At 44.6% G+C, this 14,235-nt stretch overlaps 1 protein-coding gene across 1 annotated transcript in view; it reads right to left on the bottom strand.

The window, feature by feature from the left end:
- LOC102263280 (pyruvate dehydrogenase E1 component subunit alpha, somatic form, mitochondrial-like) overlaps window positions 1-14,235 on the bottom strand; it is a 21,928-nt gene that overhangs the window by 1,027 nt on the left and 6,666 nt on the right. Inside the window, 3 exon segments of the mRNA XM_014529782.1 lie at window positions 6-191; window positions 13,897-13,977; window positions 14,164-14,230. Of these exon segments, the coding sequence (XP_014385268.1) occupies window positions 6-191; window positions 13,897-13,977; window positions 14,164-14,230 (334 nt within the window).

Genomic DNA, 14,235 nt, shown 5'->3' with positions numbered 1-14,235 from the left:
CGGCCGTGTTTGGTCAGCGCCGACTTCTGCGAGAAGCCCCGGCCACACTCGGGGCATTCAAAGGGCCGTTCACCCGTGTGCGTGCGTGAATGCTTGGCCAGCGTGGACCGGCGTGCAAAAGCACGGCCGCAGTCCGGGCACACGTGTGTACGCGCCGGGTCTGCAGAAGGCGCTGCCGCCTCCCTCGGGACCTGTGGGGAGAAAGGGGACAAGTCAGTCCTGACCCACAGGCCCGTGAGCAAGAGACCTGGGTCTCTGCAAACTGTAATCTCAGTTCCGCTTATGGAAAACAGGAAAGCCTCCCTCATAGCACTGCTGCGCACATTGAATTAGATACTGTATTAATGTACATAGCACATGCCCAGTGTCATTCTACCTGTTCTTTAATAATTCAATAAGTATTTATTAAGGGCGTACAAGGTGCCAGACTGTGTTCTAGGCACTGGGGATTCAGTATTATATTTTTTAAATTCCTGCTTATGGGAAAAATGGACAAGTGCTGGTATTGGGTGAATGTTTCAGACTTAAATAAGGTTAAAAAACTGATGTAACAAGAGCAAAAAGTAAAGGAAGTGAGAAAGCAGGCTACTGAGGGCACAGTAAGACCCTGAGGCAGGGGTTTTGCCAGTGAAGACCCAGGAATGGCAAGAAAAAGTACATAGGGCCGAATGCATGGAGGGGAGAGTAATGGACGGGGTGCCCTGCAGGGGATCTCTTAGCTTAGAGCCTTGTAATATGAAAGACATGGAAGGTGATGTCAGAGGAATGATGGCATAAGGCTGTGTCTTTTCCTCTCCTCCTGAAATTTCAAAAAGTTAACCATGTATAATTCAACAAAGAAATCCCTGCTCAACACAGACGCATGCCTGAGAGACCTGCGCACTGAAACATCTAAAGGTAGGCAACCAGGAATAAACGGGGAGACAAGAGCGGAAAGCGTAGATGTCCCCCAAGGGCAGCCCTGTAGCCGGCAGCTCATAGCAAGTGGCAAGCAGTCAGAGAGTGAACAGTGTCTGCATCAGCAGATGCCTGACAGAGCACAGGATTCTGCCGTGTGCATGTGGCTCGGAGACAGGCAGTGGTGTTTCAGACAAAGAAATGTACCACAGAGCCCTGCCACTGCTTGGACTCCCAAAACTTGCCTCCTGTTGCCCTTGAAGTCAAGTTCAGGAGCGTATTATCTGTAAACCAAAAGCTACTGCAGTAGAATACGTTTCCCTCTGTGACTGATCCCCAGGAGGGGTGCTGGGGCGGGACCCACGGAAGTGAGACACAAACCCTACCCCAAGCAGCACAGTTATACAGTCTTAGGGAAGCCACGGAGGTTCAAGACTAGGAGTTCAGAGGTAAAAATCTTGTGATTCAGCACCATCTACTGGAAAATAGTAGAAAGACCTCTTCAGAGATAAATGCATAAGCAAAGGAAGACAGCAAATACCATGAAGAACCACAGTGATGACGATGACCAGAAAGAAAATGAAAAATCCCCAAAAAGCAGGCTGGAACACATGGAAATATGTGATATAAATGACAGAGATTTCACCCTAGCTGGTTTGGCTCAGTGGATAGAGTGTTGGCCCACAGACTGAAGGGTCCTGGGTTCAACTTCAGTAAAGGGCACACACCTCGGTTGCATGCTCGATCCCCAGCCCCAGTCGGGGTGTATATGGAAGGCAACCAATCGATGTGTCTCTCACATCGATGTTTCCCTCTTTCTGTCTCTCCCCCTTCTTTCTACTCTCTCTAAACATCAATGGAAAAATTTTAAAGTTTTTAAAAATAATAAATGACAGAGATTTCAAGATTGCAGTCCTGAAAATACTCAATGAGATGCAAGAAAATACTGACAGGCAATTCAGTGCACTTAGAAAACAAATCAATGAACAAAACGAGTACTTTACCAAGGAGATTAAAAAAAGAACCAATAAGAAGTCCTGGAAGTGAAGCATGCAATTAAGGAGATTAAGAGTAAACTACTGAGCATAGAAAACAGAACAAATGAGATAGAGGAAAGAACTAGTGATAGTAAAGATAGGAATCAAGAAATGGTGCAGAGGGAAGAGAAAGACCTGAGAATAAAGAAAAATAAAAGAGCTCTATGAGACCTATCTGATTCCATCAGAAAAAGCAAAATTAGAATTACAGGCATTGCAGAGGAGGAAGAGAGGAAGCATGGAATGAAGAGTCTATTAAAACAAATAGTGGATGCGAACTTTCCAAATCTATGTAAAGAACTAGATCCTCGCCCTGGACGGCTTGGCTCAATGGATAGAGCGTCGGCCTGTGGACTGAAGGGTCCTGGGTTCGATTCCGGCCAAGGGCACATGCCTGGGTTGCAGGCTCGATCCCCAGTGGGGGACGTGCAGGAGGCAGCCGATCAATGATTTTCTCTCATCATTGATGTTCCTATCTCTCCTTCTCCCTTCCTCTCTGAAATCAATATAGAAATATATTTTTTAAAAAAAAGAACTAGGTCCTCGATTCCAACAAGCAAACAGAACACCCGGTTACCTCAATCCAAAGAGGCCTTCTTCAAGGGCCTGTCACAATTAATGACAAAGACTAAAGTTCTCAAAGCAGCAGCCAGGAAAAGAAGGAAGTAACCTACAAAGGAAAACCCATCAGAATCATCCAAACTCTCAGCAGAAACTCTACAAGCCAGAAGAGAGTGGAAGCAAATAGTCAAACTCCTGAAAGAGAGAAATTACCAGCCACAAATAATATATCCAGCAAAATTATCCTTTAAATATTAAGGAGAAATAAAGATGTTCCCAGACATACAGAAGCTGAGGGATTTCATCACCAGAAAACCTCCATTGCAGGAAATACTCAATAGAGTTATTCTACCTGAAACAAAGAACATAAGGCCATAACACTACGAGTAAGTTCAACAATAAACTTACAGCATAAATAGGGATAATTTGTGACAACAAAAACATAAAAGGGGAGGGGGAAAGGTCTGAACTGGAAAAGGATAATGAAGATCAAATGCACTCAAAAGGGAAAAAACTGCCCAGCTGGCGTGGCTCAGTGGTTGAGTGTGGACCTATGAACCAGGAGGGGTCAGTTCGATTCCTGGTCAGGGCACCTGCCTGGGTTGTGGGCTCGATCCCCAGTATGGGGTATGCAGGAGGCAGCCAATCAATGATTCTCATCATTCATGTTTCTACCTTTCTCTTCCTCTTCCTTCCTTTCTGAAATCAATAAAAATATTTTTTTTAAAGAAAACATAACACTTCTTAATATATACCCACCCAACCAGGGAGCACCAAAATATATAAAACTACTCACAGAACTAAAGGGAGAAATAGACCAAAACACAATCATAGTTGGAGACTTTATACTCCATTGACAGCTCTAGACAGATCAACCAAACAGAAAATCAATAAAGAAATATTGGCCTTAAATGAAACACTAGACCAAATGGACATAATTAACATTTACAGAACCTTTCATCACAGAGCATCAGATTATACATTCTCCAGAGCACAGCATTCTCAAAGATTAACCATATATTGGGTCACAAAACTAGCATCAACAAATTCAAGAAGACTGAAAGTTTACCAAGCATGTTCTCTGACCACAATGCCTTGAAATTAGAAATCAAATGCAAAAATGAAGTAAAGAAACCCACAAATACATGCAGATTAAACAACATACTACTAAAAAATGATTGGGTTAAAGAAATAAAAGTTAAGATTAAAAGATATAGAGAATCTAGCTGGTTTGGCTCAGTGGATAGAGTGTTGGCCTGCAGACCGGAGAGTCCCGGATTCGATTCTGGTCAAGGAAGGGCATGTACCTCGGCTGCAGGCTCCTCCCCAGACCAAGCCCTGGTCAGGGGCTCATGCAGGAGGCAACCATTTGATGTGTTCCTCTCACATTGATATTTCTGTCTTTCCATCTCTTTCACTCTTCCACTCTCTCTAAAAATCAATGGAAAAATATCCCTGTTGATTAAAACAAAAAAAACAAAACAAACAAAAAAAAACTCCCAAAAAACAAAAGTCCAGGACCAGATGGCTTCACCAGTGAATTCTACCAGACATTCAAAGAAGATTTAAAACCATCCTTCTCAAAACCTGGGAAAGATAACACAAAAAAAGAAAACTACAGACCAATATCTCTGATGAATACAGATGCAAAAATTCTAAACAAAATACTAGCAATTTGAATACAACAGTACATCCAAAAAATAATACATCACGATCAAGTGGGGTTCATTCCAGGGGCACAAGAATGGCTCAACGTACGCAATCAACATAATACACCACATCAACAAAAGAAGGATCAAAACCATGTGATTTTACCAATAGATGCAGAAAAAGCATTTGTTAAGATACAACATCCATTTATGATTAAAACACTCAATAATAATAGGAATAGAAGGGAAGTATCTCAACAAAATAAAGGCCATATATGCCTAGCCGGCAAGGCTCAGTGTTTGAGCATCAACCTATGAACCAGGAGGTCACAGTTCAATTCCTGGTCAGGGCACTTGCCCAGGTTGTGGGTTCAATCCCCGGTTTGGGGCTTGCAGGAGGCAACTGATCAATGATTCTCTCTCATCATTGATGTTTCTATCTCTCTCCCCCCGACCCTTCCACTCTGAAGTCAATAAAAACATTAAAAATAATAATAAAGGCCATATATGATAAACCCTCAGCTAATATCATACTCAATGGTGAAAAACTGAATGCTTTTCCTCTAAGATCAGGAACGAGACAAGAATGTCCACTCTCACCACTCTTATTCAACATAATGCTGGAAGTCCTAGTCAGAGCAATAAGGCAAGAGAAAGAAATAAAGGCATCTAAGTAGGAAAAGAAGTCAAACTGTCACTTTTTGCAGATGACATAATTCTGTATATAAAAAACCCAAAAGACTCCACTAAAAAAACTATTAGGAACAAATATAGTCAAGTTGCACAATACAAAATCAATGTGCAAAAATGCATTGCCTTCCTGTATAATAACGATAAAACTTCAGAAAAAGGCCCTAGCTGGTTTGGCTCAGTGGCTAGAGTGTTGGCCTGCACACTGAAGGGTCCCAGGTTCGATTCCGGTCAGGGGCACATGCCTGGGTTACGGGCTCGCTCCATCCCCAGTGTGGGTCATGCAGGAGGCAGCCGATCCATGATTCTCTCTCATTATTGACGTTTCTCCCTCTCTCTCCCTCTCCCTTCCTCTTTGAAATCAATCAAAATATATTTTTTTTTTAAATTTTTTTATCAGAAAAAGAAATGGGGAAAAAAATTCCTTTTGCAATTGCAAAAAAAAAAAAGAATAAAATATGTAGGAATAAACTTAACAAAGACATGAAAGACCTATATACTGAAAATTACAAAGCATTATTAAAAGAGATTGAAAAAGACACAACAAAATTGAAAAATATCCCATGTTCATGGGTTGGAATAACCAACATAGTTTAAATGGCCATATTACCCAAAGCAATATACAGATTTAATGCAATCCCCATCAAAATCCCAATGGCATTTTTAAAAGAAAGAGAATGAGAAATCTTCATTTATATAGAATCACAAAAGACCTCAAATAGCCAAAGCAATCCTGAGAAAAAATGAAGAAGCTGGAGGTATCATGCTACCTGACTTCAAATTATACTAGAGTTACAATAATCAAAACAGCATGGTATTGGCAGAGAAACCGACACACAGATCAATGGAACAGAATAGAGAGCGCCACTATAAAACCACATGTATATGGACAGATAATTTTTGACAAAGGAGACAGAAACATAAAATGTAGTAACGATAGTCTCTTCAATAAGTGATGCTGGGAAAACTAGAAAGCCACATGCAAATGAATGAAAGTTGATTTGTCCCCATGCACAAAAATTAATTCAAAATGGATCAAAGACCTAAATATAAGACCCGAAACAATAAATTACATAGAAGAAAACATAGGTACCAAACTTAAGCAAAAGAAACAGACAACAAAACCAACAGGCAGCCAACCAGATGGGAGGTGATATTTGCAAACAGTAACTCCTTTCCAAAATATATGAAGAACTAATAAAACTCAACAACAATCAAACAAACTACCCAACCAAAAAGTGGACAGAGGACCTGAAAATACACTTGTCCCAAGAAGACATATGAACAGCAAACAGATATATTTAAAGATGTTCATCCTCACTGGCAACTAGGGAAATGCCAATCAAAACTACAATGAGATACCACCTTACACCTGTTAGAATGACCATTATCAACAACACAGGCAATAACAAGTGTTGAAGAGGTTGTGGAAAAAAGGGAGCCCTCATTCACTGTGGGTGGGAATGTAAACTGGAATCATCACTATGGAAAGGAGCCTGGCAATTCCTCACAAAATTAAAAATACAGCTACCATACAACCCAGCAATCCCTCTCCTGGGTATATACCCAAAAAACTCGAAATCATGTATTCACAAAGATATATGCACCCCGATGTTCATTGCAGCATTAGTCACGGTGGCCAAGACATGGAAACAACCAGTGTCCCGCGATAGAGGACTGGATAAAGAAGATGTGGTTCGTACACACCATGGAATACTACTCAGCCATAAGAAAGCATGAAGTGCCATTTGCAACAACATGGATGGACCTTGAAAACATTATGCTAAGTGAAGTAAGACAATCAAAAAGCTAAGAACCATATGATTTCACTCATATGTGGAATATAAAACTGAAATTCATGAACACAAACAGCAACGTGTGAGCTACCTGACTGAAGAAGATGATAGGAGTAGGGGGTCCTAATATAAGGTAACAGGAGATTTGATTTTCGATGGTGGGTACATGGTGTAATATACAAATCTTGTAACATAGAAACCCACACCAGAAACCTATATGTTCATGTTGACCAATGTCACCTCAACCGATTTAATAAATATTAGAAAAAAAGAAAGAGATGGGAACCATTAGAGGAGCTGTTAGACGGTACTTCGCAGGGACATGACCAGATCAGACTCATTTTAAAAGCCTCCATCAGGATGCTGGGGTAGAAGGAGGCAGCAGGCAGAACAGGAGCCCAGGAGGAGGCTACTGCACTGCAGTCATCTGGCCAGAGAATACAGTGGCTCAGACCCAGGTGACAGGTGAAAAGCGAAGGAGTGAAGGTGGTGAGAAGTGGTTGCTTCTGAATATATTTTTGCCATTTCAGACAACAGATTTGATAAATAAGATCAGACATGAGATGTAAGGAATAGAGGAGTCAAAATGACTCCAAGGATTTTGAATTTAGCAGCTACAGAAGTCGAGCTGTCATATGCAGACATGTGGATGGTGGGAAGAGCAAGTTGAAAGGTGAAATGTTTCAGGTCACATCTCTAATTCTTTTTTTTTAAATATATTTTAATGATTTCTTACAGAGAGGAAGGGAGAGGGATAGAGAGTTAGAAACATCGATGAGAGAGAAACATCGATCAGCTGCCTCCTGCACATCTCCCACTGGGGATGTGTCCGCAACCCAGGTACATGCCCTTGACCGGAATGGAACCTGGGACCTTTCAGTCCGCAGGCCGACGCTCTATCCACTGAGCCAAACCGGTTTTGGCACATCTCTAATTCTTGATCATCTGGAGCTCAGGAGACAGGCCTCAGCTAGAGATGTTAATTGCTAAAATACAACTTGGTACTTTAAAAGAAAATCCCCATAGCTGATTTGGCAGAGAGAACCAGGAGCAGCAAGATGAGGAGTAGCCAGTGAGATAGGAGAGGATGGCGACTTAGAAGCGAGGCCAGCCCTGACCAGTTTGGCTCAGTGGCTACAGCGTCAGCCTGAGGACTGAGGAGTCCCAGGTTCAATTCCGGTCAAGGGCATGTACCTTGGTTGCGGGCACATCCCCAGTAGGGGGTGTGCAGGAGGCAGCTGATCGATGTTTCTCTCTCATGGATGTTTCTAACTCTCTATCCCTCTCCATTCCTCTCTGTAAAAAAATAAATAAAAAAAATTTTTTTTTAAAGCGAGGCCAAAAACAAACCCAGGCTTTTGAATAAACTTTTAAGATAGAGCACATCGCATTTTTTAAGCTGCGAAGAAGGAAGCAAGGGTAAAACCCAAATACAACACTGAGGCCTGAAATGAAAATGAGCCAGTTTCATGAAGCCTGGGCTTCTAGAGATAAAATCAGAAAAAGAAATGTTTCGTAAAAGGCAGGTGAAGGGCACAGGTTGTATTAACAGTGTTAATATTGTATTGTCTTAGTATTTTGTATTAACAGTAGAAGGAAGAGGACTATTGAGGGCATATTGCTTCCTTCTTAGGAAAGAGAGGGCTCATCCAGGCAAAGTGATGTTGAGTATCTATAGTGGGCCGAGCAATTAGGTACATTAATGATTAAATGAAATATCTGACACATATTAAGGACAAGACAGTCTTAGCTTCTCCCCACAAAGTAGTTACCATAGTCTTATTTTATAGATAAGGAAACTGGTTAAGAGAGGGTAAGTGACAGCTTGTGAGTCGTTAAGGGCCTTACTTTCTTTTCTTTTTGCCAAAAAAAAAGTTTATTGATTTTAAAGAGAGAGGAAGGGAGAGGGTAACATCGATCGGCTGCCTCCTGCACCCCCTGCCGGTAGATGGGACTACACCTATGCAACTGAGACACTGGCCAGGGCGAGGATTTTACTTTCTTAAGCTGCAAAGAGGAACTTCAAGGCCCTGAAGATCGGAATTCTCCTTTAAACAGTATACAGAATAATGAGTGATACCAACATTACAGTGTAAAGTTTCAACAACGCTGTGTGATGTACAATATTGTATTAAATCTTCCTGTCACCTGCCTCGAGTCAGTTGTTATCCTTGGTATTTAGGAAAACAGGCCGAGGCAGATTAAATTCCCACAGCCAGTGGGGGTCAGGACCCTCACTTAACTAGCAGGCTACACTGCGCTTCCCTGCGCTCGCACAGCCAAGATGGGACAGAGGCTGGACTCCAAGTCCCTGGCACTTTCCAAGAGGAATTTAAAGTTAAAGTACAACCTGATATCGAGAAACTCCCCATAGCTGAGTTGGCACAGTGAGAATTCAAGGTCACACTTTCCAGTCTTGCCCCGGTTTTGACACCTACTGGGTTTACTGCAGCACGGCAGCCACTGTGGAGAGAACTTTTCTTATTATACTACATTTTGTTCTGGCCCTTTTGTCTCTGGCACCCATCTTTAAGATGACTAAAACCTTCCCGAGGGCGTCCTTACGCAGGGTCACTGACTAGAAAAAGGAAGCTCTTCACACAAGTACTCTTGGCATCGGCTCCAAGAGAAGGGGCTCTGGATGCCCCAGGAGAAATCTAGGTGAGAGGGGCTGAGACTAACTCATTAAGACCACAGGCAAGTCACTCCCGTCCCAGGCCCCAGAGAAGCCAGGAAGGCGAGGTAGGCTCCGTGAGATAAAAAGTGCCCAACTGGAGATACGCACACATCACAGGGTGCAAGAGGATTCAGTCTTCTGCTGGTGCACTCGCATCTCATTATGATCATTATGTATCTTTTTTCACGGATATTAGAAAAAAGATGCATCACATGAAACCCACAGTTTCATCAGTATTATTTTTTGGATAAAAATGGATTTAACAAAAACTGCTAACCTATCTGAGGAAAAGCATTAAGTAATGAGCACAGCAGGTGAGCGATGAACATGCAACTAAAGCTGGGCAAATACCAGACTAGGTGGTCAGTCAAGGCCCTTACACGTGTTAAATTCTACAGCTATTAGATTTAAAAATTAGAATAAATGGTATTTGCACTATAACAAGGAAGTCCCATGGGGATACAATGTAGTATAGTGATATGATGATCCAAGTCCATGAAGTGATTGCGTTTGTATTCCTGTTTTATGTTTGGTTTGGTTTTAACAGAGCAAAGGTCCCAGTTCCCTCCTCAGTAATAACTACTACCCGGCCAATATGGCTCAGTTGTTGAACATTGACCTATGAACCAGGAGTTCACGGTTCAATACCAGGTCAGGGCACATGCCGGGGCTGCGGACTCAAACCCCAGTATGGGGCGTGTAGGAGGCAGCCGATCAATGATGCTGTCATCAGTGATGTTTCTATCTCTCTCTCCCTCTCCCTTCCTCCTGAAATTAATAAAAGTTTATTTTAAAATAACAACAACTACCATGAATTGAGCTCTCTATGTGCCAGGGACTGTGCTAAGTGCTTCTCACTCATGTTCTCGTTAAATTCTCACAACCCCTTGGGTTAGGTATCATGAGCTCCATTTTATAGATAAGAAAGTAAGACTCAGAAGGAAAGTGACCACACAAGGCCCTACAGCCAATCAATGTCCGAACTGGGGTCTGAACTCCAAGTCTCATCATCCAAAACACCTGTTCTCTTAATCATGCTGCAGTTCTACCTCACTGACAAGTTTGAGGTCACCCTACACAGCTTGTCTCCCTGCCCTGGACCCTTTTCAGAATCCCCCTTCTTTTTGGTAGTACGATCCCTACCCTCTAGCTCAGTGGTTCTCAACCTTGGCTGCACATTAGAATCACCTGGGAATCTTTTTAAAATCCTGATTTCCAGGCCCCGTCCTCCGGAAATTCTATTTCTTTGTTACCAATGTTGTGGCCCCACCCCATAACAAAGAAACAGAATTTCCGGAGGATGAGGCCCAGAAATCAGGATTTTAAAAAGATTCCCAGGTGATTCTAATGTGCAGCCAAGGTTGAGAACCACTAGCTCCTTGCTACAGACCAGCCATATCAGCATCACCGGGAACTTGTTAGAATCTCAAGTCCCACCACAGACCTACTGAATCACAACCTTCACTTTAACAAGATTCCCAGGTGACTTGTATGCTTCTTAAAAGAGAAAACAACTCCTGGAGAAAGCAGGTGGGAGAGGTGAAGAGGGTTTTACAGGCTGAAGGACCGCACAGGCAGGCTTAGAGGTGAGAAAGGGGCAGGTCTGTTTGAACTGGGGCATGGGATGGGTGTTGGGTCATGAAGTCAGGACATGAGGTCAGGTGGTGTAGAGCTTTGAATGCCAGGCCTAGGAGCTAAGACTGTATCTTGAGGGAAACACTCAAAAGTTTAAGCAAAGAGAGAGAGAGGATTAGATGTGCACAGAGCCCTTTGAGAATATCTTTGTGTTCATTAAGGAGAAGTTGGATTTTGATAGGCAGTGAGAGAATTCTTCAGCGCCCGTGTGCAGCATAATTCAGGCCTGTTCTGGACAACGACTGGCCATGGGACTGGGTGATGACAGCTACGAGATGCAGGATGTCAGCACTAGAAAGAGCTTTGGAGACGACAATCTTCATAGAAACAGACTCAGGGAGACCACACAGCAAGCTCATGAGCTACCTTGTGGGCAGAGTGCTATGCTAAACCTTGATGGGATGTGTAGGCACAGCTGGTAAATGGTGAAGCTGGGATTTGAACCAATGCTTTTAACTGCTACACGTTCTGTCTAGAGCAGCCGTGGGCAAACTACGGCCCACGGGCCGGATCCGGCCCGTTTGAAATGAATAAAACTAAAAAAAAAAAAAGACCGTACCCTTTTATGTAATGATGTTTACTTTGAATTTATATTAGTTCACACAAACACTCCATCCATGCTTTTGTTCCGGCCCTCCGGTCCAGTTTAAGAACCCATTGTGGCCCTCGAGTCAAAAAGTTTGCCCACCCCTGGTCTAGAGTCTAGCCCTCCGTACGTTTCATGGCCAGCCATACCCAGCCTCCTCCATCCCATCCTTAGCTCTAGCCAGTCCAATCAAGGTTCGAAAATATCCCCAACTTGTCTCCACTACTGTCACTACCTGAGAGCAGGCTGCCAGCCTCACATGGCCTGTTCTCCCCACAACAGCCAGGGAATCTTCTGAACAGAAAACCTAACGTGCCTCCTCTGATCTGAGGCTTCTGATGGCACCGTATCACCTCACGCGAATGCAAAATTCCTATGCGGCTTCCAATACCTGTAGCTCTCTGGCCCCGTCTCCTCTGAGCCTTTGCTTTTGCTGTTTCCTCCTCCCGGAAGCCCCTCCTCTGCCTCCATTTGCCAAATGCCCACTGAGCTTTGTCTGTGAGCCTTCCCCACTGCCTTGAGCTGTCTGCCCTCAATCTTCTATCTAGGCCCCCATGAGGGTTTCCCCTTTCACACCCAGCCCTAGGATACAGCCCAAAAAGGCTTTTGGTAAAAATGAGTTGAAAAATCTCTAGGATGACCTTAAGGCTCTTCCTAAGCCTTAGGAGTACCCTAATTAAGTTAATAACAATGTACCTACCTATATAGTTTAAGTTTAAGAAATTTGTCTGATCTCCCCATTCCACCTATAAGTTAAGAACTTGGACTCCAGAGCTCAGGGTGGACTTTCATCTCCATTTACCAGCTGTATGACCTTGGGCAAGGTTCTTAACCTCTTTGTGCCTCACGTTCCTCATTTGTAAAAGGACAATCATACCCACACCTACTTCTTAGGGTTGTAAGGGTGAAGTGAGTTAACACACGGAGAGAGAACTGTTTACATAATAAACACTATGTAAATATTATTCATTCTGCGATTATTCCTTCTTCCTCTTAAGTTTAGGACCTTGGTCTAGGTCAGTGGTCGGCAAACTGTGGCTCGAGAGCTACCTGAGGCTCTTTGGCCCCTTGAGTGTGGCTCTTCCACAAAATACCACGTGCAGGCGCGCACATACAGTGCGACTGAAACTTCGTGGCCCATGCGCAGAAGTCGGTATTTTGTGGAAGAGCCACACTCAAGGGGCCAAAGAGCCTCAGGTAGCTCTCGAGCCACAGTTTGCCGACCACTGACCTAGACCAAGGTCCTAAACTTAAGAGGAAGAAGGAATAATCGCAGAATGAATAATATTTACATAGTGTTTATTATGTAAACAGTTCTCTCTCCGTGTGTTAACTCACTTCACCCTTACAACCCTAAGAAGTAGGTGTGGGTATGATTGTCCTTTTACAAATGAGGAACGTGAGGCACAAAGAGGTTAAGAACCTTGCCCAAGGTCATACAGCTGGTAAATGGAGATGAAAGTCCACCCTGAGCTCTGGAGTCCAAGTTCTTAACTTATAGGTGGAATGGGGAGATCAGATCACAGGGCCAGAGGAGGCAGAGTAAGCTAGGATGATGGGCCAAGGAGGCCTGAGAAAAACAGACCTCCAGAGCTATTTTGACTGGGAGCAGAGGCCAAAGCAGCCAGCCCCCTCCCCCGAGGGCCCACCACACCCACTAGGGGGCAGCAGAACGTCTTTCCCTGGGAACTGGCTCCCCTGCAGGAAGAAACCAGAGCCTGGGCCCAGAAACCTGGCCCAGCCAGAGTTCTCCAGGTATGAGCAGGGCTGCACGGGAAGTTGTGGCAGTTTGGGGCTTGAAGGGGGAAATCTAACTCCTATTCTGATATTAAAGCTCCTCTCGTTAAACCTTCCTCTCCCTCAGGATAAATCCCAAATGCCCTACCTGGCCTGCCAAACACCCTGGGCTCCTCCACGCTTCTCCCCGTGCCCCACTCACTCCCTCTGGGCCACTGAAAGGCCCATTTCTTCTGCCTGGAGTCGCCACTCACCTCACCCCTCACTCTCACTGGTCTCAGATAAGCCATCTCTTCACTAACTTTGAGACCTTGGCCAGTCACCAAACTATCAAGCTTCCTGGGCCTCAGTCCCCTCACCTGTAAAATGGAACAAATACTCCCTATGTTATAGAACCGCGGTGCTTAACACAGTGCCTGGAGAAGAGTAAATGCTACCAGGAGCCCGGGGTTTCTGTTGCCTAACCTGGCCCCTCCCCCACCCCGTCTGCATTAGGCTCCCAGCTCCGGGCTTCTCTCCCCGGCGCCTGCTCTCACCACACAGGATAGTAGCTGCAGGGGCAGATCCAGGGCTTCTGCCTGACGGAGGCTGCGCCGGAACCAGGTTAGGGATCGGGGTGTGGGACACGTACCTCCTTGTTGTCCACGGGGATCTTGAGTTTCATTTTTTTTTGGGCATTCGTGAGGCGTCGGGGGCGGGGCCTCTGGGCGGCCTGTCATTGGTCAGAACCGCTAATCCCGCCCCCTAGGGGAGGGACCCGGAGGACCCGAGCGTCCGGTCCGAGCTGCCCCGGGAGGGTGGGGAACCCAGGGCCTGTGGCTCCGCTGTTCCCCAACTCCAGGACCCCAGGCCGCTCCACCCCGACCCTCAAGGTCCTCGCAGTCCGGTTCTGACCCACCTTCAGGGCGTTCCTCCTGTGCCGCTCGGGGTCTCCGCTGCGGCCCGGCACGTCCGCTCCGCCCAAACTAGG

This window comes from Myotis brandtii, unplaced genomic scaffold (assembly GCF_000412655.1).
Source record: "Myotis brandtii unplaced genomic scaffold, ASM41265v1 scaffold698, whole genome shotgun sequence".
Lineage (NCBI taxonomy): Eukaryota > Metazoa > Chordata > Mammalia > Chiroptera > Vespertilionidae > Myotis > Myotis brandtii.
This window is presented reverse-complemented; position numbering and strand designations above follow the sequence as displayed.